The sequence below is a fragment of the Brassica rapa genome, chromosome A04, assembly GCF_000309985.2.
Source record: "Brassica rapa cultivar Chiifu-401-42 chromosome A04, CAAS_Brap_v3.01, whole genome shotgun sequence".
NCBI lineage: Eukaryota > Viridiplantae > Streptophyta > Magnoliopsida > Brassicales > Brassicaceae > Brassica > Brassica rapa.
Window position 1 is genome coordinate 17,970,840 of NC_024798.2, and position 24,228 is coordinate 17,995,067.

General features: G+C 35.1%; 5 protein-coding genes and 1 non-coding gene across 8 annotated transcripts; 3 read left to right on the forward strand and 3 right to left on the reverse strand.

Moving 5' to 3' along the window:
* Nucleotides 1-80: 80 nt before the first annotated feature.
* LOC103865362 (lysine-specific demethylase JMJ15) lies at nucleotides 81-5,991 on the reverse strand. The gene is made up of 8 exons (XM_009143160.3): nucleotides 3,763-5,991; nucleotides 3,194-3,244; nucleotides 3,036-3,113; nucleotides 2,273-2,938; nucleotides 1,026-2,187; nucleotides 813-916; nucleotides 487-669; nucleotides 81-401 (listed from the first exon to the last, which is right to left on the reverse strand). The coding sequence occupies exons 1-8, from the start codon at nucleotides 3,793-3,795 to the stop codon at nucleotides 321-323; spliced, it is 2,358 nt and encodes a 785-aa protein (XP_009141408.2). The 5' UTR covers nucleotides 3,796-5,991; the 3' UTR covers nucleotides 81-320.
* A 294-nt stretch (nucleotides 5,992-6,285) lies between these two features.
* LOC103865363 lies at nucleotides 6,286-9,152 on the forward strand. Its single transcript, XM_009143161.3, has one exon. The coding sequence runs from the start codon at nucleotides 8,036-8,038 to the stop codon at nucleotides 8,882-8,884; it is 849 nt and encodes a 282-aa protein (XP_009141409.1). The 5' UTR covers nucleotides 6,286-8,035; the 3' UTR covers nucleotides 8,885-9,152.
* On the reverse strand, nucleotides 9,046-12,602 carry LOC103865364. 3 transcript variants are annotated; one of them, XM_033290387.1, is made up of 7 exons: nucleotides 11,094-12,594; nucleotides 10,840-10,958; nucleotides 10,296-10,760; nucleotides 9,951-10,218; nucleotides 9,672-9,862; nucleotides 9,415-9,574; nucleotides 9,046-9,280 (listed from the first exon to the last, which is right to left on the reverse strand). In XM_033290387.1, the coding sequence occupies exons 1-6, from the start codon at nucleotides 11,844-11,846 to the stop codon at nucleotides 9,451-9,453; spliced, it is 1,920 nt and encodes a 639-aa protein (XP_033146278.1). In that variant the 5' UTR covers nucleotides 11,847-12,594; the 3' UTR covers nucleotides 9,046-9,280; nucleotides 9,415-9,450. The 3 variants fall into 3 exon arrangements, with proteins under 3 accessions (XP_033146278.1, XP_009141411.1, XP_009141410.1); XM_009143163.3 differs by having other exon boundaries at nucleotides 9,098-9,574; nucleotides 9,951-10,215; nucleotides 11,094-12,602; XM_009143162.3 differs by having other exon boundaries at nucleotides 9,098-9,574.
* Nucleotides 12,603-13,826: 1,224 nt separating this feature from the next.
* Nucleotides 13,827-16,733, forward strand: LOC103865365 (CLAVATA3/ESR (CLE)-related protein 42). The gene has a single exon (XM_033290444.1). It carries the CDS (start codon nucleotides 16,156-16,158, stop codon nucleotides 16,411-16,413), a length of 258 nt encoding a protein of 85 aa, XP_033146335.1. The 5' UTR covers nucleotides 13,827-16,155; the 3' UTR covers nucleotides 16,414-16,733.
* A 1,702-nt stretch (nucleotides 16,734-18,435) lies between these two features.
* Nucleotides 18,436-24,028, forward strand: LOC103865366 (vacuolar-sorting receptor 5). The gene is made up of 12 exons (XM_009143164.3): nucleotides 18,436-21,139; nucleotides 21,539-22,234; nucleotides 22,296-22,384; nucleotides 22,452-22,521; nucleotides 22,584-22,667; nucleotides 22,742-22,818; nucleotides 22,900-22,981; nucleotides 23,066-23,148; nucleotides 23,233-23,296; nucleotides 23,372-23,500; nucleotides 23,583-23,689; nucleotides 23,790-24,028. Exons 1-12 carry the CDS (start codon nucleotides 20,845-20,847, stop codon nucleotides 23,895-23,897), a joined length of 1,884 nt encoding a protein of 627 aa, XP_009141412.1. The 5' UTR covers nucleotides 18,436-20,844; the 3' UTR covers nucleotides 23,898-24,028.
* Nucleotides 24,029-24,052: 24 nt separating this feature from the next.
* TRNAT-AGU lies at nucleotides 24,053-24,126 on the reverse strand. The gene has a single exon. It is a non-coding gene; the product is annotated as a tRNA-Thr (tRNA).
* Nucleotides 24,127-24,228: the final 102 nt, after the last annotated feature.

Below are 24,228 nucleotides of genomic sequence, written 5' to 3' on the forward strand. Positions count from 1 at the left end.
TTCAGCACCTGTATGTATATCTATCAATATCAATCAATGCGAAATAACAATTAAAAAAAACAACACAGGAATCTTTCAAAGTCTACTAAAACATCAAATATGTAGTTCAAAGAAAAAAAAGATCCACAAAAACAGAGTTTCACAATGATCAGATCTCCAAAGAGAAAACGCTTCAAAGTTCTAAAACCAAAGTTAGACTTTGGTTCATCAGAAGCTTGATCAGAGCAAATAATTGAAGTCTAAAAAAAAGTCATTAAGCCAACAACAAACAGTTATCAATAAAACAAGAAACGGTAGGTGATCTTTATCTCTTCTTCAAGTCACACTTCCAACGAACCTCCCTGTTTCCTAAGGTTCCAGTACTCTACTAGGCGATGGTTCGGATCAAGAGCCTCAATGGCCTGGAGACAAAGATGACACTAGTTATGTAAGAAAGTTCCATGTTATATTTCAATATTCCATATATTATATATATATTTAATTTACCTGAATTATAGACGGGGAGAGAAAACCAAACATTTGTAACCCGTTGATGCTTTCCAAAGTATGAATATTACGTTCTTGGCGCTTCTTGATCTCTTCGTTAACTTTCTGCAACACCATTTCCCAGCATGCCTGAGCTGAGCCAGCAGAGAAGCTCTCGTCTTGATGAGCTTCCTCCAGAGTAACCTGAAAACGATTAAACAACAACGTAACGCATTAAAATTTATAACTTCCTTTTTTTGCAAAAAAAAAAAAAAAAAAACAACGTAACGCAACTTTATATATTTTTTAGCACGGACTAATAATAACGTTGTAAAAGACTTTTTTACCGTGAAGAATGGACCCAAAAGTCCTACATCTACAACCTCAGATATGTAATAGCTCATTCTCATTGGATCTTTCACGTTGTAGAACTTAACCCTACTCTTGAACCCTGTTAAAACAAAAATATTAGTAAACCAAAATAAAATAAAACAGTAAACCAACTTAATCTCTCTTCAACTTAAGGTCTTTAGGATAAATTAGGGTTTGGAGAGTTGCACCTTTTGGATATATCGCATGCTTGTTAGACCAAAGGTCTCGGAAAACCAAGAACCCTAGGTTTATAGTCTCCACAGAGGCAGCAAAGTTCAACATGTATGCATCATGGCGTGCGTCTGAAGTATTATCAAACTCGTCATCCACTTGATACTCAAGGTTCAGATCAAAATCTCTAGGTTCTTTAACCTTGGAAGCCCAAGTTTTTAGATCCTCTGCTTCATCATGGCGTGTCTCTGAAGTATCATCAAACTCGCCATCCACTTGAAACTCAAGGTTCAGATCAAAACCTCTAGGTTCTCTCTTCTGAGCCTCTGAAAAAACTTCTCTAACCATGGAAGCCCAAGTCTTAAGATGCTCTGGTTCCCCTTCCAACGCTCTAACCAACGATCTCAGCTCATCTACGGTGTGACGAAGAAGTACGAACCGATCATTCCCTTCGCATGAACAAAGCTCGTTAGCGTGCTTAGTGCAAGCATACTCCCCAGGAGAGCATTTGCTGCAGCCAGATGCCGTGAGATGCAAGTCGTAAGAGCACTTAGCGCATTCCCTTTCGCAGTTCGAATCAAAGTACTTCTCCATCTTCATCAATCTAAAACCGCCTCCAAGAGCATCGATCCTTGCTTCTTCCATACGTAACCGAGTCTCCACCGCCTTAGTAAGAGTCATGTTCTTGTCGCAGAAGCATCTCCATTCTAAGCTCTTTCCACTCTCTCCCCCATCACCTGACAAGGACCTAACAGCTTCGTAAGCTGCTCCAAGGAGAAGCTTGTCATGAGACACAGACGTTTTCTTGTTCTCATCACTCAATAACTCCACAGCGTTCTGTCCGTGAGATAACCAGTCAACGGTAGCGACGTTCACAGCTTCTGCACAGTTGAAACCGGAGTTGAAACCGGCGTGATACGCCCTAGGGAATGTGAGAACATACTCTCCTGCACGCTGAACCGCACGATAAACCGGGACTCCCTCGTCTTTCAAAATGGATGGTGAGAACTGAGTGACGAGTCCATGGAGTAGATCAGGTGTTTCCTCGAAAAGCTCTGGTAAATGTTTCCTCATGGCCTTCTCTAGTGACGTTGCATGGGTTCCAGGAACTCCGTACCACACTTTTGGCTCGCCAAAGTGATTATAGTTTATTGAGTATAAGTGATGGTCCTCCACATGCTGTTACATTTCAAAACTATTAGGTTAAACTAGTAAAAATAAAAAAATATTAATTAATTGTTAAGTATTATTATTTTTTATTTACCCAGCAAAAGGTTGAAAAACACATCCCAACATAGACCCATGGCACGAGAACGCCCGAGATGTCTCCACGCTCGAATGATAGCAAAGAGCCCGAGAGACGACGCAAGTTGTTAAGGTCCCAACCAGAAGTTTCTCCTCTCTCGAATCCACTTCCAAGAACCTTGTTCTCTAAGTCAGCTCCATAATATACCTCGACGTCTTCATCCGCCGCTGCGTGCTCAACTATCCGCCAATACTCTCCTTCGATTTCCTCGATGGAGGGAGACCATTTCGTATCGCCAGCATTTCCTTCTTTCATTTCGAAATAGGATTCCTTGAAACACCGAGCGTACTTCTCAAACTCCTCAAGAGTGAAGTCTGGGCCAGAGTTGAAACCAAATACCTTTTCTTCCTCGGGAGATGAAACTGAGCTAGGTTGTCCCTTGGAGGAGGAACTTCGTTTCCGTTTTCTTGCCTTAGGTTTCTTCTTCTTCTTCATCACGGGCCCTCTGTTCTGAAGCAGCTCCACGTTCTGAACCCGGGTGGGGAACTTTATACCCTCCCATATACTTTTCTCTCTAAGCCGAAAAGGAGGAGACCATTTCAAGGGTGGTACGATACGGCAAATACCATATGGTTCAGCTAAGGGACGTATTTTTTCTATGTAAGCAACTGTATCTTCAAACTCCTAAACACCCAAACGGTACAATACAAAAATGAGGATTGAGGAAGAAGAAAACTTACGATCAAAACCTCTGAATACAAGATGGAGGACAAGCATTTACCTCTAATGAAGGGTAGAATACTGGCGCTTCAGCAATGTCTGGCCTCCGCGCTTTAGCTGGATCCCATCTAGCAAGAACCTACATATGTAATGAAAAATGTGTTTTTATAAGCCGTTTTGGAGTAACATCAGATAGCAAGTAGAAAAGTTTGGTCTTACCTCTGGATGACGGGGGGTATTAGAAGGTCCTACATTGGTCTCCTCCTTTCCCTGAAAAACATTAAAAGGAAAACTTTATTCAAGAGAAAATCCAGGTCACCTATTGATGATTTATGAAAATATAAATGAACTAAAAATTAGGACTCATGGTGAAATATACAAACCATACTCTATGGCAAAAAAAATTTGTGTCATGGATAAATTATAAAATTCATCATCCCGAATCCCGATAAAAGTGAGACTTGGGATAAACTATAAAAGTCATCTTCAATCAGAACAAAAACCGGGACTCATGTTAGATTATAGAACTCATCATCGCGAGTCGCAAAAAGAATCGGGCTCGGAATAAACTATAAATATCATCGGAGATCCGATCAAAAATTAGGAATCATGATTGACATTGGTAAATCAACTTAAGCAATCGAGTGCCATTTAAGGCCTAATCTACAGTCTCAATATTGTTAAATCAAGTATGTGATATAGAGTAAGATCTGTAGCGATAAGAAATAAATCAAATCGACGATAACACACGATTAATCGATAAATCACTTTTAAATCGAAGAAGATACCTCTTTGATCCGAGATTCTGCTGTAAGAACCATTGAATTGAAATCAATCAATTCACTCCACAAAACCAGATGACCCTTCTACAAACTGAGAAATACAAAGATGTTAGCAACCAAAGGATCAAAGAACCCTAGCCCAATATCCAATTTCCAAAATAATATATCAGGGAATAATGAGACACATAGGCTTAGTATTCATTTTATAGATAAGGAAAACAAAAAATGCAGATTACATACCAATCACAATGACAACTCAATATCTTTTTCCTCAATTGAGGTATAAAAGAAATTGAAAGGGCAGTTACAATTAAAATAAAATGATTAGAAGAAGTATCACAATAACACATAAAAACAAATCTATAAATAATATCAAAAAAATTAAAAACCAACAAGAGAAATGAAACCAAATTAACCATTTAATTATTAGTGCTTACAAAATGTCTTTGTAAAGAGATAAGTTCACCTAATGCCAGTTCTTATGAACAACCAGATGAAAAATCTTATGAACAACCAGATGAAAAATCTGTTTTGGCTCACAAACTTTTAATGTTTAATATATATTACATCCGGTTCAAAATGATTTATGTTTTAGAAAGAAATTATTCAAACGTTTACTTTGAATACATTTTTTATTAGGTAATGATTCTAAATTGTGAACTTCGATGAATTAATTATGATTAACTATTTTCCATAATAATGGTTAGTCAAAATTTAATAAAAATAATTAATTGCATCGAACTTCTGTGTTTCAAAAAAAAAGGGAACTTCGATAAAATTATTTATGTTTACCAAATTTTGTTTGACTATTACTATGGAAAATAGTTAATCATGAAAGTATTTAAATTAAAATTTAAGATATTTTTTTTTAATAGTGAAACCAAAAAAGTTGAACTAGTATATGTGAGAACTCAAAAACATATGAGTACAAATTATTCGAGTTCTAAACTATCCAAAACATGTATATTTATACATCATCTATCTTTTATACCCTAATTTGTTCAGATCCCATAAATTTTAGAGCTGGCTCTGATTGAGATGCGGAGTTCACCTTCTCAGATGAATGATTAATTCAGAAAATTTTAAAATAAACTTATTAAAAATTAAAATCAATAGAAATCAGAAAGAGTTACATGGACGAGAAAAATAGAAAAAGATAGAAGGCGGTACAATAGTTGTAAGAAGATGAGGAAGTTGCAGAACAACCGCCAAACGAAACGCACACTGTTTTAAGTGAAACACATCAGCGGAAGGTGCCATCAGTATTTTCCTTCTAATTGGTTCGGTTTGGTTAGAAATTTATACCGGTTTTGAGTTTTCTGAATTTTGAAAAGTAGACCCGAATTAGGATTATATTTTTTTATTGATTTGGTTTCAAAATTTTCAGTTTGGTTTGAATTTTATTTTAATTATTGTTAGGGAGTGAATAATATATAAATAATTTATTTTAATCTAAACGTAGTTTTGTATATATTTAATTTAATTTACAATTTTAATATAGTATGGTTCGTTTGGTTTGATTATATTTATTTGGCATTAAAAATTCAGGTCTAAGGTACTCTTAAGTTTAATACAATCAACAAGTACCTTTGCTCTGCCTTTTCAGAGCGACTAGAACTCGACCACCACTTGATCTTTAAAAATGGATGTTGACTAAAAAGTGCATTTGCTCTGCTCGAATGAAAAGTGGATCAATCTTCATGGTTATTTATGTGTGTATCAAGATTGGATTTACGCGGAAAAGGAAAAACCAACAGCAGGTCTTAATGTTTTAGATCTTGACTCTCGATGTTCCTATCAGATGACTAATGCTTTTACAATTCAGTATCATATAGAGAACTTTAACATATAGTATACTGAAAGGATGCGAAGAAAAAAAAACCATTTATACAGAGAACTTGAATAAAGAGAACACACAATAAGGATGCGGAAAACTTGATTAAGAGTAAGACTGGTTTTCCCGCTACCACCCGCAAACGCAGCTTTTGCGGTTGGTGGCGGTTGCTGGTGTTTTGCAACAATCGTTCAAACCGCTCTAAACCGCTCCAAATCGCTCCAAATCGCTCTGAACCTCATAAATTCAAAGCTGGTTCCACCTAGCATTTGCGGTTGCGGGCGTTTGCGGGAGGATAAATTATTTTTTTTTCCAAAACAATATAAATACAAAAATAAAAAAATTCAATAAAAAAAATTAAATTGAAATTATAAAAATGCTAAAATATATCAATTATATTTTAATTAATATTATAAAACTTTAAAATAAAAAAAATTTCTATATTTTAAAAAAAATTAAACTATAACTTTCTAAATAAATTTTATATTTATTATAATATTATTATTTTATAAAATGTAAATATTATTAATTTATTATTTAACCGCTGCTGCATTTGGTAGTTAACCAGTCATAAGTATCCCGCAAACGCACCAATTTCTAACCGCAGAACCAGTCGTACAAATCTCTTAAAACCTCTAGAAACCGCAACCACCCGCATCTGCAAACTCCCGCAACCGCAACCGCAACCACTGCAGTTGAACCAGTCAGGCCCTAAATAGAACTTGAACATATAGAGAACTTGAATATTTATATGGAGAACTTGAATAAAGAGAACATACCATAAGGCCATCTCCAACAAATAACAATACACCAAAACACCAAATTTGGTGTAATTTCATCTCCAACAAGACACGAAAAGTGATATCATCCCACCAAATTTAGTGTACTGTGAATAATATTACACTAAATTTGGTTTAACACTATTCATCACACCAAAATTTTAAAATGTATATTTTGTTTTAATTTATTTAATAATATAGTTAATTACTCTCAAATTTGTAATTAAACATTAATGTATTGTATTATTTTTTTAATTTATTTTTACATAATTAAAAAACTAAATTTTTATTTTTTTCATTTTCAAAATAAATTACTAAATGGCTATTATCATTTATCACTTACAAATAATAAAAATATAAATAATAATCTAAATGTGACAAAATAATTATTTATCAATTATAAATAATAAAAAAAATAAAAAAAAATTAAAACTAGAACGTAAATATTATATAATATTATTTTTGATGTAAAATTTGGTGTCTTTGTTGGAGATGACAAAAAAAACTATGACACCAAAACATATAATTTGGTGTAATTTCAACACTTTTGGTGCAATTACTTACTGGAGATGCTCTAAAGATGCGAAAAACCATTTATATGGTATGAGACTAATTGTTATGTCTTACTTCAGACAAACTGTTTTTTAATTAAAATAAATGATTAAACCCGAGTCTACTAAAAATACAGACCTAACCTTGGGTGTAGGTACATCCCACATATAAACCATCTTTTGGGCATTCAAATGAGCCGAAAATAATAATCCATATCTGTGTGGCCAAGGGTTTGAACCAAAGTTCGCTGTATTGAGTTTATTTCCCTCAAGCGCCACTGACATCAGACAAACTGATTCTAAGATTTTCTTGCTGGTTCCATTACAAAATTCATTTTTTGGAGACTATACTGAGATTTTATTTTTGAATTTTTTGTTATATATTAAAATGAATATTGCGTTTAACCAATATATCAGAATAGTCATGTTTAAGATTTCTAAATTCTAATCCAACAAACCAATGGATTTAACCACAACAAATCCAAAGTAAACCAGAATAGATCGATTACAATGAAATATATGGTTTTAGTTTTTGTTTAGAATTGGCAAATACCATAAAACCTAGTTACCCTAACTCTTCTTAGGTCAACTACTTTCCAAATTCCTCAATGGAGCTGAATAATTTGTTCTTTTTTATAAAATGAAAACCAAAACCATAGTATTTCGTTGGCAACATTTGTTTCTCGTTATTGCCAGGAATTAAACATATACATATATCAAAAAGCAATATATATACATATATCTAATGATCCAACAACCAAAAAATCATTTTCTTTTATTTCTTGGTCAAGATTACAATTCATTTGATTATCCTCACGTACTGCACAATGGTCAAAATGTGGAAACACGGATTTAGTATATTCATACATTATCATGTATCTTCTTGATTTTTATACTCAAATATCTATCATGTACCTACTTTTTCAGACCACCTCTGTATTAAAACCTCTACATGTTAATCACTACTTCTCCACACCGCCATAGACGTGCTCTCCACTTCCTTCCCGCATTTATATATACTCTTGAGATTTCTAATTTTCTAGCCAACCCTAAAAATCTCAATTTTTCGTTCACCATCTTTAGTAATAATATTATCTTAGCTTACTGAGTTTGTGATGTCTCCTCCAGCGTTGATTGTGTTTGAAGATGGTCTAACCAACAAATGGAGCAACGACGAGTGGCAGAGTCTCAGCGTTTCTCCCGGTGAAAACCCTAACCCTAACTCTAACTTCAATTTCTTGGCGAAGAATGCAGCTCTCCAGAACCAGCTGACAGTTTCCCGCCCATCTGTAAAAGATGAAAGCTTCAGAGTTGTCTTACCTATGGCGATGTCTCCTCCAAGAGACACCGCCGTGCCGCTACCTGTTCTTCCCCAGCCGATGATGAAGCAACGGAAGAAGCTTGGCCACCAAGAAACCATGTTTTCTGAAGAACAAGAAGAAAATTTCAAGTGCAGTGCCTTCTGCTTATCTCTCTCTGGTTTTGGGAAGCAAAAGCCTGTTAGGTCACCAAAAAGCGAGGATTCTCCTATAAAGAAGAAAACGATCAAAGCGTCATCGTTCTCTAACTCTGCTGTCTCCCTAAGTGCCTCGCTTGAGAAATTTGAGTGCGGCTCATGGGCTTCAACGACTGCTCTGGCCCGAGAAAACGGCCGGCTGTACTTCGATCTTCCGGTGGAGATGATAAAATGTGGAAGTGGAGGTGGCGGAGATGTGCAAGAGCCGGTGAGTTTGGGTTTCTTCTTCGACAAGGAAACAGGAAGTCCGGCTTTGAGAAGCGTTTTAAAGACTTCTTTGTCGGTAAGACAACAAAGAGGTTCGGTTGAGATGTCACCGCAACGCCGTGTTAGGTTTTCGACCACGTCCTCTGTTTCATGTCCTACTTCGCCAAGATCTTGTATCACCCCGCGGCTGCTTAAAGCTAGAGATGACTTCAATACGTTCTTAGCAGCACAGAACGCGTGAAATATTTTCGTATTTACGAATAATAGGTGTCTATTAGTATATATCAATATAGAGCGAATATTTACGCTCTATTTTGGTTTGAGTCTCTGCTTAACCACATTATGAGCATTTAGGAAAATTAATCTTTCATCTTTTTTTTTTTTTCAAACAATAATGCTCTGTCCTGTTTGGTTCTGTTTTATGCTTAATTCTTTACTTATTACAAAGGGTCGATCAGTAAAAAATGCTATAAACATGTTTCTGTCATTGTTTTATACTTGTACATAACTAAAAATATAAAATAAAGGGTAAGTACTAAAAATACTAAACCTTTTAACCTCGTTCAAACTTGATGTGCACGTGTCTTTACAAGAAGAAGACTTCAACATCAAGAAAAGAGGCTCGGTTAGTTATTCCGACAATAAAGAGAATGGATATGAATCCTGGACGCAGATCCAAAACGCAAACGCGCTACAGTCGAGCTTAAAAGCAAACAAAGGAAGAAAAAAGTCATAAAACAAAAGAAAACGTTTGTAAGGTTAAAGTGAAGTACCGTTAGCGTTTTGAACCGTTGGTTTTTATTAATTTTAGGTTCTTGAATCGACGAAGACACGGACAACGTCAAGGATCTTAGCACAACAAATCGGACACTTCCCGCCATTACATTGTAGTTCGTTTGCGCATCTCAGACATGTGCACATGTGCCCACACCTACATAAATCAAACGCAATACAAATTTTGTAGGAAACGTATATAAAGAAGATCACAACCTTTCACCAAAGGTCCAAAGATAAGGTGTAGTTGGTACCTGTACAGAAGTGTATCAACTTGCGTTTCGTTACAAACGCAGCATATGCGTTTCAGTGGATTTTCCCTGTGAACTGACTTTTGAAGGCTAGCGTTTACGTCCAAACACGTTTTGACAGAGTCTCGTAGCTCTGACATTTCTAGCTGTAGCTGTAAGATCTGTGATCTCATTTCGCTTATAATCTCCATCTCCTGAAACATGTTTTTGTGATATAAATACCAATCTCACAAGGTTTAGTTTCGGATTTTTTTTACATGGCTAAAATAAAAGAAGACTCACAGTGGTCTGGAGATTGTGAAGAGGTAATAATAAGTCAGGAGTGGAAGTAACTCCTGTGTCCTGAGAACTCCATGAACCTGCCGGTGATGATGCAAATGTCTGCGATGACGTGTGGCTCAAGTCATCTTCTTCTTCGCTTACGTCACAGTTTTGTTCCTCTTTACCAGCTTGGTGAATACGCTGAATAGGACGTGTCTGTACACGGGACATTATGAGCTTATCGATCGTATCTCTCAATCCGCTCTGGAGGAAATCAGAAACCGTTCTTCTGGTTCATCAAGAGAACCGACTTTAGGTTAAAATAAGTTTTGGATTAAGATAGATGATTATTTGATTTGGTTTTACCTCTCAAGGAGTCTGCATATATCATCTTTGTCAGATCGGGAGTTCATCACTTCTAGATACCGCGATTTCCTCAGATCTTCCCAGTAAGTCCGAGGCCGAGATATTTCTGTAAACCAGTCATAATAGCTCATTTCTCCGTAACAAGACTGTTCTTCCTCGTACTCTTCTTGCTCCTCCCATCTATGTGAGGTTTCTTGTTTCTCAAGGAATGGTGTTTCTTGACTCCCCTGCGTACCGCTTTCTACCATGTTCTCCATAATCTGTGATTCTCGATGAGTCACGCTGGTGCTGGGGCTATTGTTATCAGAATTTCTGCTCAAGGCTTCTGGTAATATGATTTCTTGCATATGAAGGCAACTCAAATTTGATTCAGTTTCTTTCTTACATAGCATTGCCTCCTCTGTCTTGCGGTTTGGAAGGCTTGACCGCTCCGTAGAAGAAGTAGCGTTTGCCCGAAATCTTTCCCTGCGTAACGATTAAAGATTGAGATCAGCAAAATAGATATAAACACATTAACTAGAAACACGGAGGTTCTTGATCATACCTTAGGTGGAGAACTGTAGGGCCATGTTCGAGGCGATTCAAATCAGGTGATTTTGCGCTAGACCGATGACGATCTTGAATCACTAGGCCGCGTTTGAGACTCCTTAGCCGCAACATTGACTGTGTTAACAAGGAAAAGCGTGAGAATTCACAAGTCACAACTCTGGAACAGGGTTAACTTGTAATTAATTAAGTTATGAGCTGTTTGTGTAAATATTATGGAAATATTGGGTGGTTTCTGAAAATACAAGTTACCTGGAGGCGACCGCGTTGAGGAAATTTAGAAACTGCGTTGCGTTCAAGAAGCGACTCTAGTTCCCGGTGACGTTCGCGTTCCAGACGCGTAAGCAAATCGGTAAACGCTTGCCTTCCTCGGAGACGCGGCGAAGAAACCACCGGAAAAATACTTTTCTCCGGCAAAGACGTTTTCTCAACTGCACCGACATTATCGCCGGCGGTTAGCTTCAGTCTCCGGATAATCTCAGCGACTCGGCCCCATTTGCTCTCTCCCGAGTCAGGAACCGAGTGGAGAGTCTCGGATTCAATCTCCACCGTTGGATCATGATCCCTCGACTCGTTCTCTGACTCAGATTCGCCGTCGATGGAGGGAGCCGAAAGGTTGGTTTCTTCACGAACGCTCGCTCCAACACTTCTCTCAGTTCCTTGGCCGTAGATCGGCGAGTTTCCGCCGTTGGATGGACTCAGCCGTGCCTCCCATATCTGCAGGAGAGAAGGTTTAGTCCTGTCGGAAAAATTGCTCTCTTTTCCGACACGTGGTTTCTCCGGCGATCCAAGACGGCTTTTGCTCTTCTTTCTCGGCTTGTTTCCTTTCCAAGAACCGACTCTGTTCTGCGAGTTCTTGTCGGAGATAACTGGAGATTTCACTTGTGCGTGCAGGTTCTTCTTGACAATGGCGTCATCGTTGTTGTTTCTTCTGTTGCAATCTCTGAGGAGACATCCGAAGTTAGATCGCAGAGACGCGATCTCTACCTGAGAAGACGCTGCCATATCTTCGTCAACTATCACGACGATGACATTCTACGTAAAGACCCATCTTTGATCGGAACTGAAGACACTTTGTTTCAGCTAAAAACAGAGTAACGATACAAGAAACAGGAACTCAGTGCAACTGTGTTTTGTTTTTTTATCTATTTTTTACTAAGGTTTTCTTCCGACGACTAGTAAAAGAAACAAAACTGTTCTGTGTTCGTCTTCTAACTTGGAAACGTGTTTGAATAAGAAAGAATATAAAACCCTGTGTAAAAGTAAGGGAAGATGAAGTAGTATGTTGAGGGTCTAGACTCGAAGAAGCTTCTAAGAGCATCAGCATTGGTGAACCCCATGGAAGGGGTTCACAAAGCATTTTTTTATTATTATTTTTTTTCTGTTTGATTTTTGTTTAAAAAAAAAAAATATATATTAATCGGATCAATCGCGGGCCGCCACGTGTCGTGGGCCCGCGCTACAGTGATGATCCGGGTTCAGTGCAGTGAACTCCCAAGAGGCAGGTTCATTGCTTTTGTTTATTTTAATATTTTTTTTTTTTCGAAAACTATGTGAACTCTCCATGGAGTTCACTAATGCAGATGCTCTAATAAGGTTTGGAATTTTATGTAGGTGACAATTAAAGATCATTTAACTCTACTAGTTAGTAGTTAGTGCTCTTAATTACGTTATTGATGAAGATGAAGGCGAGGAGGGTCCGGAAGTTGAGACTTCAAAGGAATGAGCCGTTGGCAAATGGGGGCTTTTAAGGGCATCTCCAACCCCACTCCATATTTTACTCTAAAATTGAGAAAATGGAGTGGAAAATGGAGTAATAAACAAAAAATAAAAGGATTACCCCATTTATAGAGTAATGCTTTTATTTTTTGTTCATCACTCCATTTCTCACTCCATTTTTTCTATTTTGGAGTAAAATATGGAGTGGGGTTGGAGATGCTCTAAACTGGATTCACATCAGTATTTAGGTGGAAATTAGTTTAATTTTCTTTCATTTTAAACATGTTTAATAACTACTTTAGCTTTCTGGATCAAGATTGTGCGATTTTTTCTCAACAGTTATATACTGTGAATTTGTCATTTTAGATGTATAAGAAGATTAATACTAGTTTAAATTAAGAAATGAATGACTTAACTTGCATATGTTTTAATTTCTAAACCAAAGTTTAAAACCTACCAAAGTAAGTAGCTGAATGGTATTCAGTTACACAAAAAAAAAGGATAAAAATAAAAATAAATTAGTATTCCAAAAGAATACTCCCTCTATTTTTTTTTTAAATGACTTTCTATAAGTTTCACACAAATTAAGACACCTAAGGGCATTCTCAAAGGAGGAGCAGTTAGGTGTGTGCTTAGAGTGAAAATAGTAGTATAATATTGTATTTAGGCTAGGAACATGGAACATCCTCAAAGGGAGATCACTTAATTAAGGGTGTGCTTAACCAAATAAAATTAATTAAATAATGTAACAAAAAAACTTATTTTAAAATTGATAAAAGATCGATTCACGGTGTGCTTCGGTCGGAAATCGAACGGAACTGGCTTCTCCCGTTCGTCGCCGTTTGTGGATTCGAGAGACAGAGAGATAGATCGCAAACCCTAGGAAATGGGGAAAAGAAAAACCCGTGTTCCCTTTCATTTTTTCGACCAATACACACTTGCCACGTCGACCAGCACTTCCCTTAAGCACAGCTCTTCGACAAGCCCTCCCAAACTGCTCTTAGCCCACTTTTGGATTAAATCCAAATATATTAAGCCCAAACACACCTCATGTGCTCCCCCTTCGAAGATGGCCTAATACAATATCTGTTCTACCCTCTCCATCAATTAATTATCATCTCTCGTTACACACATTCCCTTTTAAAAAAGAAAATATAATAAGGGTAAATAAAGTCTTTTTTACTATATCTTGCATTGTTTTCCGAGGACGTCAACTATAATGTTACAAAACAAATATTCTAAAACGTCTTTAAAAAAAACGGAGGGAGTAAAATTTATTAAAAAGAAATCTTGATCACTTGTATTTGATCTTACATGGTCGCACATGTTGGACAACGTGACACGACTGCAACCATGTGTTTTTGTATTTTTCGTACATAAAACAGAAAAAAAGATCTGTTGATCTTTGTGTTTGTTTGAACGAAGAATTTAAGTGCCGTAAAATATGGTTGTGGTCAACAATTTTCTTGGTTTCCTCACTAATGTGTTTATACGAGAGGTAAGTCAAACCAAATAATTAATCAAACAAAAAGTCAACTATAGGCTCCTATTGGTAATATATAGTATCAAAATTGAGTTGCAGTATAATGTAACTTGCAATAAAATTTATGTGAACTCAACTTCTAAAACATGAAATTTTGGTTGATGTTAATTTATGTTTTGAATTAACAATTTTACAAAGGGTCTAAGTCAAAATTATAACCCAAACAACAAATTGTTAAATCAAATTTTAATAAAAATAAATAAATTTAATGCATGATTGATAAAATTTTTGAGTTATCAATGATTTATATTCCTAACTCAAAGTAAATTAATTACACCGCATGTCTCCAATCAAAACCATACATTATCTTTACTTTGCATATGACGAGTAGAAAATCATGTTCTCGCACTATTGCGGTTGTTTATTATCGACTGATGGTTAGTAATGGGAGATCTTTTTTAAGGTGGGCATGCTGCTGATGGCAACTTGAACCTTCCAAAACACGGTTAGGTTAGGAGATCATGAACATTGGTGCAATGTCTTTTTCAGGACACTTTAACGCTCTAACCATAACAAGACAACACAACTGGTTGGGATAGCCAGATAACGGAAAAAGGAGAAGAGAATTCTAGAGAATCTAAGCTATCCACATTTCAATACGTTATTGGTAAGTTAATCATGGTGAATGCAAGAACTAGTGTTCCTCCAAGAGTGCTTCCGAGTGAGGAATGCACTTCAAATACAAATTGTAAAGAATGAAACTTAATGTGAAAATGTACAGGAATTTGAAGATGAAAACATGTTTCTAGCATATTATAGCTTAGGATCTTTATACGAAAACACCTGTTTTTTTTAGTGAGTTTATGTTGCGAATTCATCAAGCCAACGTTTTTCAGTTATATCTTAAAAAAATTTCATGCACCGGACCATAATTAGCCGAGATGCCAAGTCAATGCCTACGGCTGCTGATACATTATTGACTTATTGTCATTCGGTAAGATTATGATAACCTGTAAGAGCAAGATTAATGAAGGTTTTTAGAGTAGAGTTCTTAGCAGAATATAAGAAACCGTCTTTTAACTTTTAACTAAAAAAAGCTAAGAACCAGTTTATATTCTGCTAAAAACTTTACTATAAGACCCTCCATTAATCATGCTCTAAGTAATCAAGTCCCGTTGTCACATGGTTTCTTAAGATAAAATATTTTAAATCAAAACTCTACTTAATAATATTTATTCTAGTTTTCTTTCTAATAACTCCGACACTCCCTCTTTTCCAATTGATTTGATTTTCCAAATCTTTTCACCAGTGACCTGAAAATTGTCCAAATAAGAACATGACATCGTTAAATCTTGTCATGGAAGAGACTCTTTGTCTTTTTTTTGGCTCATGATATTCGGTAAATAACCTTTTTTCTCGTTCTCCTTTTCTCCACCCCTTTCCTTTTTCTTTTGTTTGAATTATCAGTGTTAGTTGATTAGAATCAAGTCATCAACTATATGTTAAAAATAGTGAAGAAACAAAAACTTGTTCATCAGCTTGTGTTTGTCTCCGACACCTCCAAATCAATGCTCAAATGTCTTTTTTCCCGTCAAAGTCGATGGCTTTCAGTTTTACCTCCTATATACAGAATCATATCCTTTGCAATAAATTTTTAACTTTCTTTTTTTTATAATTTGTGTAAATTATAAATATCTTTTGTTTTTATTTTTAGTTATAAATATCTTCAAGAAGAAATTAACATCGAGTCTTTTATATAAAAGTGACGTCATATTTAAAAAGACTGTAACCCCTTTGATTTTTCAGTCTCAAGACTCAATCAATCCTCAAAGTTCGCATTCACACACAGACAAAGTAAAAAAATTCGTACCATCTTTGCTTTTTCTTTTATTTTCTTTATTTTCCTCTTGCACTTTCCACGCATTAATACACCAAAGAAAAAACATTTCCACAAAACAATCTCACACATCTCTCTCTACCAGTAAGAACACTCATTTCTTGATCTTTCAAGAGCTCAGTAATTCTGTATAACCTGATCAATAAACTCTCTTTTGTTTTGTGTGTGTTCTTCTTGTAATATCAGCTCATAATCTTATACTTATATAACATGTGATGCGATCTCCTCACATCATCGTTTCACTTGTTCTCTTCGTCTTCTTTTCTCTAATCCTCCAAACCCATCAAAGAACCATTGATCAAACTCACCGGGATGCCTCGCACGTCAATGATGTGGCGGTGACTTCGCCTGAAGGGAGAAGAAGAGAGAGCTTTAGGGTTCGGCGGCCGATGACCACATGGCGGAAGGGGAAGATGCTCAATGACAGTGAACATGGAGTCCCAAGTGGTCCGAATCCCATCTCCAATAGGTAGAACCATATACTATACTGTATATTATTAGAGATATTATTGTATGGATATTTTGCCTTGTAGTCTAGTAGTATATCTTTTTGCGTATGAGGTCACACGTACAAAAGTCATCGAAATCTTACATGTTGTCTGTTAACTCAAAGTTTGGAAATTCTAATTTTGCAGGTGATATTGTTTTGTGGGAGTTACGTGGAAAATAATATATCTCACTGTAATTTAATTAAGTATACGAAATTTGACTTCACATGTGTGTCAGTGTTAAAGTCTAATCACATTGGTTTGAGTTTGTGCATTCTCACTCGAAATGAATTTCTCAGAAACTACTTTTATTATTAAAAAATTTGGTCACTCAGCTCCTAGAATTACAATGTGAGACCGTACAGTACAGCATAAACACAGTAACAATAAAACGAGATTATTTGATACTGATAATTTGTTTTTAGATAAGTATTTTACATATTTTATAAAAATGAAATTATGCAAAGTAGCAGAAAAAACAATTTAAAGACGAAATACGTCCACATGTAGGGGGATCAAGAAAGGCGTGTAGAAACAAATATACACACACATGCATAAACATATATAGACAGACGTGCTTATAAAGGGTTTGGACCGTTTTCCACATCCAGAGTTACACACTTTGTGCTTTTATTTATTTTTATTGCTAGCGATTTTTCACTCTCTCATGCAAAGTAGGGCTGGGCATCATTACTCGATACTCGTTTTATATTCGTGACTTGATTTGTATTCGCCTTGAAAAACCGAGTACTTGCCGTTAGCAAGGCAAGTAATAAGTCAAAAAAATTTACTACTTGCAAGGACAAGGCAAGTATTAAGTATCGTTTTATTTTTTGGTACTTGCCTCATTACTCGTTACTTATTATTCGTTCTATAAAATACTTGTTACTTGCTAAATAATACTTGTTACTTGCAAAAAAATTTTGGAACATCGAAATAAAATAGAGGAACAAAATAGTAGAACATTGAGTTTCATATGGTCTTTCAATATTTTGAACGCTTATTTTCATTTTTGTATATTTATTTGAAAATTTATGCGACTTTTGGAAATTAAAATTTTAGAATGTGATTTTTTTTTATGTAATCAAGAGACAATTACTTGGTTTAGCAAGTAACAAGGCAAGACAAATTACTTGCAAGTATCAATTTTTTTTCCAAATACTTGATAAAACAAGTACGTGTTTCAAGCAAGTCAAGTATCAAGTCGTAAAAAAAATTACTCGGACAAGACAAGTCAAGTAGCAAATAACCAAGAATTGACAAGTACTTGCCTTGTGCCCACCCCTAATGCAAAGATGGCCTGACTATACGTAAGTTTATATATACTTGTTTAGATGCTCTTAATAATTCTAGTTCTGGCCATTTTTACATATACATAGTTTTCATTTTGTGAAGATAAAAATTGGATATTCTAAGCACACTCTCTCACACATAAACAACTCACCTCAAAATGTTTTAGTGGGAGTATCCACACACTTATTAACATCTTTCCCGGCCGGTTTAGAAAATATAAGGCAGTCTGTTAAAAGTATTTCGGTACAAGTGGCATTTAATAATCACCAACCAACCCTGCATGTATCCATACATATTAACTTGATTTGATATATATTTTTTTTGGGATCAACGATTTGATATAGTTATAAATATATAGTACGTCGGTGACTTCAGAGGTCCCCAAAATACATGGCACATGCATCGCGAACCAGCATTGATGTTGTATCAACGAAAGCTAAGTGATGATGAGTAGTATTGAATAGTACTGTATACTTTTGTGTGAGTTAAGATCTTATTCTTATAGGTAATTCTAGCTAGTATCTAGAAATTATGGATCATGTCAAATACTGGATTTTTCGATCTAATATTATTATAGATTATAGTTAGTACTTAGTAATGAACGAATCAATGCAATTGACAGATCAGAAACATATATATATATGTTCTTATTCTCTTAGATTACTTTCAAATTTTGTCAAACTTAAACATGGTATTTAGTCATTGGTTCAGTTTACTTTAGTATGCCAAAACATGCTAAGAGCATCTCTAATTAGGCTTCAGCATTCGGGTATCCTTTCGGATATGAATAATATCCATTCGGATATCAATTTTTTCGGATTTTCAAAAAATAGTTCCATTCGGATATTACAAAAAACCGGGTCGGGTTCGAGTCGGATCCTTCCGGATCCGGATGGGTTCGGATTTTATCCGAAGTAACCAAACTACTCAATTCAATTCAGGTATTTTATATCCAAATTACTCAAACTTAACTAAAATAACTTAAAAACCAAAAAATACTCAATTTATATTACTCGAATTGGTTATTTTTTGTCTGAATGTAACCATATACATAATTTATTTGAGTGTTTTTAACCAAAAATCTATTTTTATCTATAAATACTAAAAATAACTAATATATATGATTTATATTTTTAATTTTAGGTATTAATACTATTATGAATATAATTTAAAATACTATTATATATATTTATATGTTTGGATATGTTCGGATACTCATTCGGTTCTCGGTGCGGGCCGGGTTCGATTTCGGTTTTTTTGGGTTTTTCAAAAATGGTCTCATTCAGATATTTAGGCAGGATCCGATCGGGTCGGGTACCCTATTTTTTGGGTCGGTTCGGGTATGGATATTATGCCCAGCCCTATCTCTAATGGTGCTTTATTTTCCACTTTTTGTTTTATTTTTTATTTCATTGGTATTTCATTTTTTTTTCATTTCTTCAAATTTTGAAGAATTTAACAGTGTTTCTTCAAATTTGAAGAAATATTGTTCAGTTCTTCATTTTTTTGAAGATAAACTCTTTTATTGACAAACTAATCCTTAATTTTAAATTATTAATTTATCTAATTGTATGTTAATAAAGAAGAATATGAAATGATTGATTTCTAAGAATTTTATGTTCGATTTAGAAGAATTTAAAATAAAATAAGTTCATTTTTTGTTTTACAATATATTTTTAATCATTTAAGAGATATATGTATTTAGTGTTTTTTATAAAATATTTTATTTATTTATTTATGTTATGTGTAATAATTATATTATATAATAGTTATTAATTTATAATAAATAGTAATTGAGTCTAACTAATGTTAAAACAAAACAGATGAGTAAAATTAGTGAATTTGAAAAAGTATAAAGTGTTATTAATAATTAATTATAAAGTGGTGGTAGAATATATTTAGAATATTCCATTTTGAAGAAAAATATGAAGCAAACCATTGGAGAGCATGTTTATTCATTTTTTTTTGAAGAATTTCAAATTTTGAAGAAAAAAATAAAATCAACTATTGGAGATGTTCTAAGTAATGTAAGTTTGTCTCGGTTTGAGAATGCATTTTTAAATACAGTGGATTATTTATCCACTAAAATATAGCTACTACTACACATGAATTTGTCAATATATTCTTCAAAACGATTTACTGCATGCTAGAAAGTAGGTAAAACTAGAAAAGAAAAAGATAAAAGGGGCACAATGAAATAAAAGGAAATCCGAAAACGGCATAGTTTTGCGTGTAAAGGAAGAGAAGACAGTTCTAGCATCCAAAGTTGCATTGACCATCATTTTCTTACTCTTCCCTCATCTTACTATCTCAATCCTTTTATCCATTTTGATAGTAACAAACTAATAATATATTTTTCTTTTATAATTCACTAATCATATACATTTAAAATATCGATTTACATATACTCAACAGTAAATAGAGTTTTGGTGAGCATAACTTGTAGAAAATGGAGAAAGCAAAGTCAGTGGTTTTACAACCATAATACAAAAGAGCTTCCTTTAGGCCCATAAACAAAGCGCCAAGTATCAGCTTTTTAAGCTATTTAAAAAGCTCTTATTACCGACGTACATTTTAGCTTTTCTACAAGTTACATTTGAATAATAAGGCAAAAGAGATGGTAGCCACACTTTTTTTTCTCTGTGCGCAATATAACCAACACTTTGTTTTCTTAAATTTGTTAGAGTTAAAACGTTATTAATTTTCGCCTTGGAAAAGATCCTATGCCTTTTAACTTTGTAAGCAGCTTCCAAAGCCAAACTCCTTCTTGCTTAAGCAACCTAGCTATTTCAATTGTTTAAAATTCAACCAATTCAGAACGTATGTTGTGGGACAACCACTCGTCACCGAAGTACTTCCCAGCAAATTCAAAATGGGCTTCGTAGGCCCATAAAGTAAACCTTCCAAATAATTTATCGTTAATTATTAGCCAGAAATAATCTTTAGAAAATAAAATAATGAATGATGAAACAGAGAGGTTCGGACAATTTCGTAGTTGCAGAGTCATGGTAGCTCCGCTGACTCTACCAAGTCGTCCTCGCTTCCGTATTCATTAGCTTCAGTTCAACTTTTTCTCGGTCAAATACAGAAACAACGAGTTCTGTTGCTGTCGGGAAGAGAACAATGTATCCGAGAAATAAAGAAACTGTCTTGACTCTGTTTCTAGCGTTGACCATGGTGGTCAACGTTGTTTCAACAAGATTCTTCGTGGAGAAAAACAGCGTGACGGTCCTTAACTCCTGGGAAATGAAAGCTAAGCACGACGCAGCCATCGCAAACTTTGGCATCCCAAGTCACGGCGGTTTCATGATCGGCTCCGTCGTGCACGCAGGCCAAGGCGCTTACGGATGCGATCCGTTGAACGAAACCTTCAAACCCAAGTCTCCTTATCCCACCATCCTCATCATTGATCGTGGAGGTAAACTTGTTTTTTAAAATCAAGAATTAAATTAAATCTTGATTTTTATTTTTTTTGTAACATATTAAATCTTGATTTAACCTTAAAATAGCACTACATCATGTTCTTAGTGACAAGATTAGCTCACAAAGCAAAAAAAACTAAAATAGCATATTAAAAGTTTAAAATGCTTTGATACTTTATATTTGAGTTTTTAAACTTTTTATTTAGTGATTATGATTTTAGATTTAATGTTTTTCATGCTAAATGTATGCTATTTTGGGAATTTTGATCATTTGATGTTGGGTGGGGGTGGGATTAGGATTTAGAACTTTAAAAATGTGCTAATCTGGAAATTTTTCTTTAAACGTATTATATTTGAGGGTAAGTGTATCCAACTCTATCCTCTTTTCTTTTTAGTGTGTAACTACGCTTTGAAGATATGGAACGGCCAACAAGCCGGTGCAGCGGCTGTTTTGTTAGCAGATAACATTGTTGAGCCATTGATAGCAATGGACTCACCAGAGGAATCTCAACATGAAGATCCTGACTTAATAGAAAAAATCAAGATCCCATCAGCTTTGATCCTACACTCTTTCGGAGGTAGCCTCAAGAAAGCTCTTAACAAAGGCGAAGAAATAGTTTTGAAGATAGACTGGAGTGAGACTATACCCAACCCTGATGAGAGAGTTGAGTATGAGCTATGGGCTAACACCAATGATGAATGTGGTGTACACTGCAATGAACAGATGAGTTTCATTAAAAACTTCAAAGGAACAGCTCAGATTCTTGAAAAAGGTGGTCATGCTTTGTTCACACCTCATTACATTTCTTGGTTTTGTCCCCAAGAGCTTCGACTTAGCAGTCAGTGCAAGAGTCAGTGTATAAACCATGGGAGGTATTGTGCTCCTGACCCTGAGCTAGACTATGAAGATGGGTATAATGGGAAAGACGTTGTTTATGAGAATCTGAGACAGTTATGTGTTCATAAAGTAGCTAAGGAGAAGAATAGTTCTTGGGTGTGGTGGGATTATGTGACAGATTTTAACATCAGATGTTCTATGAAGGAGAAGAGATATAGTAAAGAATGTGCAGAGACTGTTGTGGAATCTCTCGGTATACAATCTCTTGCTTTTAAATAGTGTTAGGGATCTTTGTTTGACTGTTTTTTAATCAGGTTTGTCTCTTGAGAAGATCAAGAAATGCATTGGTGATATTGATGCTGATGTAGAGAATGAAGTTCTCAAAGCTGAGCAAGCTTATCAGGTTTGTGGTATCTTCAGATTCACCAAGCTATTTGTTATTATATCTTTCATGACATTTTGAAGCACAGTTAGGCCAAGAGAAGCGTGGAGTTGTCACAATCTTTCCAACATTGATCATCAACAATTCTCAATATCGCGGTAAGCTTTGCCTTCTCATGGATCATCACAAAGTTTAAAGACTAAATCTGCTTGAAGCTTAGGTAAGCTGGAGAGAACCTCGGTGTTGAAGGCTATATGTTCAGGATACAAGGAGGGAACTGAACCTTTGATATGTTTGAGTACAGGTCAAGTCACTTCCCTCGAGTAAGCTAGCTAAGAACATACTAAAAACCATTCTTCTTGTTCCATTCTAAAACAGATATAGAGACCGATGAATGTCTTGTGGCAAATGGTGGATGTTGGCAAGATAAAATCTCTAATATAACGGCTTGCAAGGTACAGTGTGAAGAAGCTACATACCAATGTTTTTACCGGTTTATATTATCTCTTCTTTATGTAGTACATGGATTTTATTAGGATACATTCAGGGGAAGAGTATGTGAGTGTCCTGTTGTCAATGGTGTTCAGTATAAAGGAGATGGTTATACCTCCTGCAAGCGTATGTTCTTCAAACTTCTTCTTATGATATATCTCATTGCAGATTTTATTATAATAAAAAGTCATTTTCATGTTACTGATACAGCTTATGGACCTGCGAGATGTTCAATGAACGAAGGAGGCTGCTGGTCTGAAACTAGAAATGGTCTAAATTTTTCTGCTTGTTTGGTTAAGTAACTACTTCTTTTATTCCATTTGTTATGAGAATTTTGTAACTGTTTCTTACTAAGTGTATGTTTTTGTTCAATTTAGAACTCAGAGACATCAGGTTGCCGTTGCCCTCTAGGCTTCCATGGAGATGGTCTGAAATGCGAAGGTGAAAATTTATCATTGTAAAATCGAGATTTGTTGACATTTTCTCTGACCAGTTTTTTAATTGTTTCATATGCAGACATTGATGAATGCAAAGAGAAATCAGCTTGTCAATGTGATGAGTGCAAATGCAAGAACAATTGGGGAGGATATGAATGCAAATGCTCCAACAATAGTCTCTATCTGAAAGAACAAGACACTTGTATTGGTATGTGGAAAACATGTAAACTATTTTTTTCAGATATTTTCAAAGCAAATCTCAAAGTTTACATCCATAATGGCTTGTGCAGAGAGAATAAGTAGATCAAGAAGCAGATGGTTCTTCATAATTGTGGTTATAACCGCCATTGCAGGCATCTCCTTAAGTTCTTATATATTCTACAAGTACCATATTCAGGTAATGTTCACTTTGCTACTTGTGAAGTTTCTTTTATATGCATCATCATTCATCAAACTCTAGTTATCATTTTTCTATCTTCATAAAAATTACGATGCAGGCTTACATGGACTCAGAGATAGTGTCTGTTATGTCTCAGTACATACCACTAGATAGCCGAAACATTCATCAAGACTCAAACCAAATAGAGAACTGTAATCTTCTGTAATGAAGAGTACTGAATCTTGGTTGGAATATTGTTGAATGGGTAAAGCATTTTTTTTTTGTCAAGAATAAAAAATTTTGAGGCCTTAATCTATTGTTCTGGAAGTTAGTAGTTACATGCAATATCAAAAACTTAATTTTTTTTTAAAAACAGTTATATGCTTTCATTGAGAGTTGAACTCAAGACCTCCCGCTTACTAAACGGGTGCTCTAACCAACTGAGCTATGAAAGCATTTGAATGATGTTTTCACTAAATTATATTTCTTTTTGTTTTACCAAAGTCCTCTAACTAACGAAGCTACTGTTCTGTTTCATATCTGTTCTAATCAAAAGT

What these genes read in the sequence shown, in the direction of transcription:
- LOC103865364 (XM_033290387.1), bottom strand. Translation starts at nt 11,846, where the DNA reads ATGGCAGCGTCTTCTCAGGTAGAGATCGCGTCTCTGCGATCTAACTTC. An exon ending in CCTACAGTTCTCCACCTAAG is followed by an intron (nt 10,761 to 10,839) that starts GTATGATCAAGA and finishes ATCGTTACGCAG; the next exon opens with GGAAAGATTTCGGGCAAACG. An exon ending in ATATGCAGACTCCTTGAGAG is followed by an intron (nt 10,219 to 10,295) that starts GTAAAACCAAAT and finishes TTGATGAACCAG; the next exon opens with AAGAACGGTTTCTGATTTCC.
- LOC103865363 (XM_009143161.3), top strand. Translation starts at nt 8,036, where the DNA reads ATGTCTCCTCCAGCGTTGATTGTGTTTGAAGATGGTCTAACCAACAAA.
- LOC103865362 (XM_009143160.3), bottom strand. Translation starts at nt 3,795, where the DNA reads ATGGTTCTTACAGCAGAATCTCGGATCAAAGAG. An exon ending in TATTCTACCCTTCATTAGAG is followed by an intron (nt 2,939 to 3,035) that starts GTAAATGCTTGT and finishes TTGGGTGTTTAG; the next exon opens with GAGTTTGAAGATACAGTTGC. An exon ending in TTTTGGGTCCATTCTTCACG is followed by an intron (nt 670 to 812) that starts GTAAAAAAGTCT and finishes AATCGTTTTCAG; the next exon opens with GTTACTCTGGAGGAAGCTCA.
- LOC103865365 (XM_033290444.1), top strand. Translation starts at nt 16,156, where the DNA reads ATGCGATCTCCTCACATCATCGTTTCACTTGTTCTCTTCGTCTTCTTT.
- LOC103865366 (XM_009143164.3), top strand. Translation starts at nt 20,845, where the DNA reads ATGTATCCGAGAAATAAAGAAACTGTCTTGACTCTGTTTCTAGCGTTG. An exon ending in TGGTTATACCTCCTGCAAGC is followed by an intron (nt 22,982 to 23,065) that starts GTATGTTCTTCA and finishes TTACTGATACAG; the next exon opens with CTTATGGACCTGCGAGATGT. An exon ending in TAAATTTTTCTGCTTGTTTG is followed by an intron (nt 23,149 to 23,232) that starts GTTAAGTAACTA and finishes TGTTCAATTTAG; the next exon opens with AACTCAGAGACATCAGGTTG.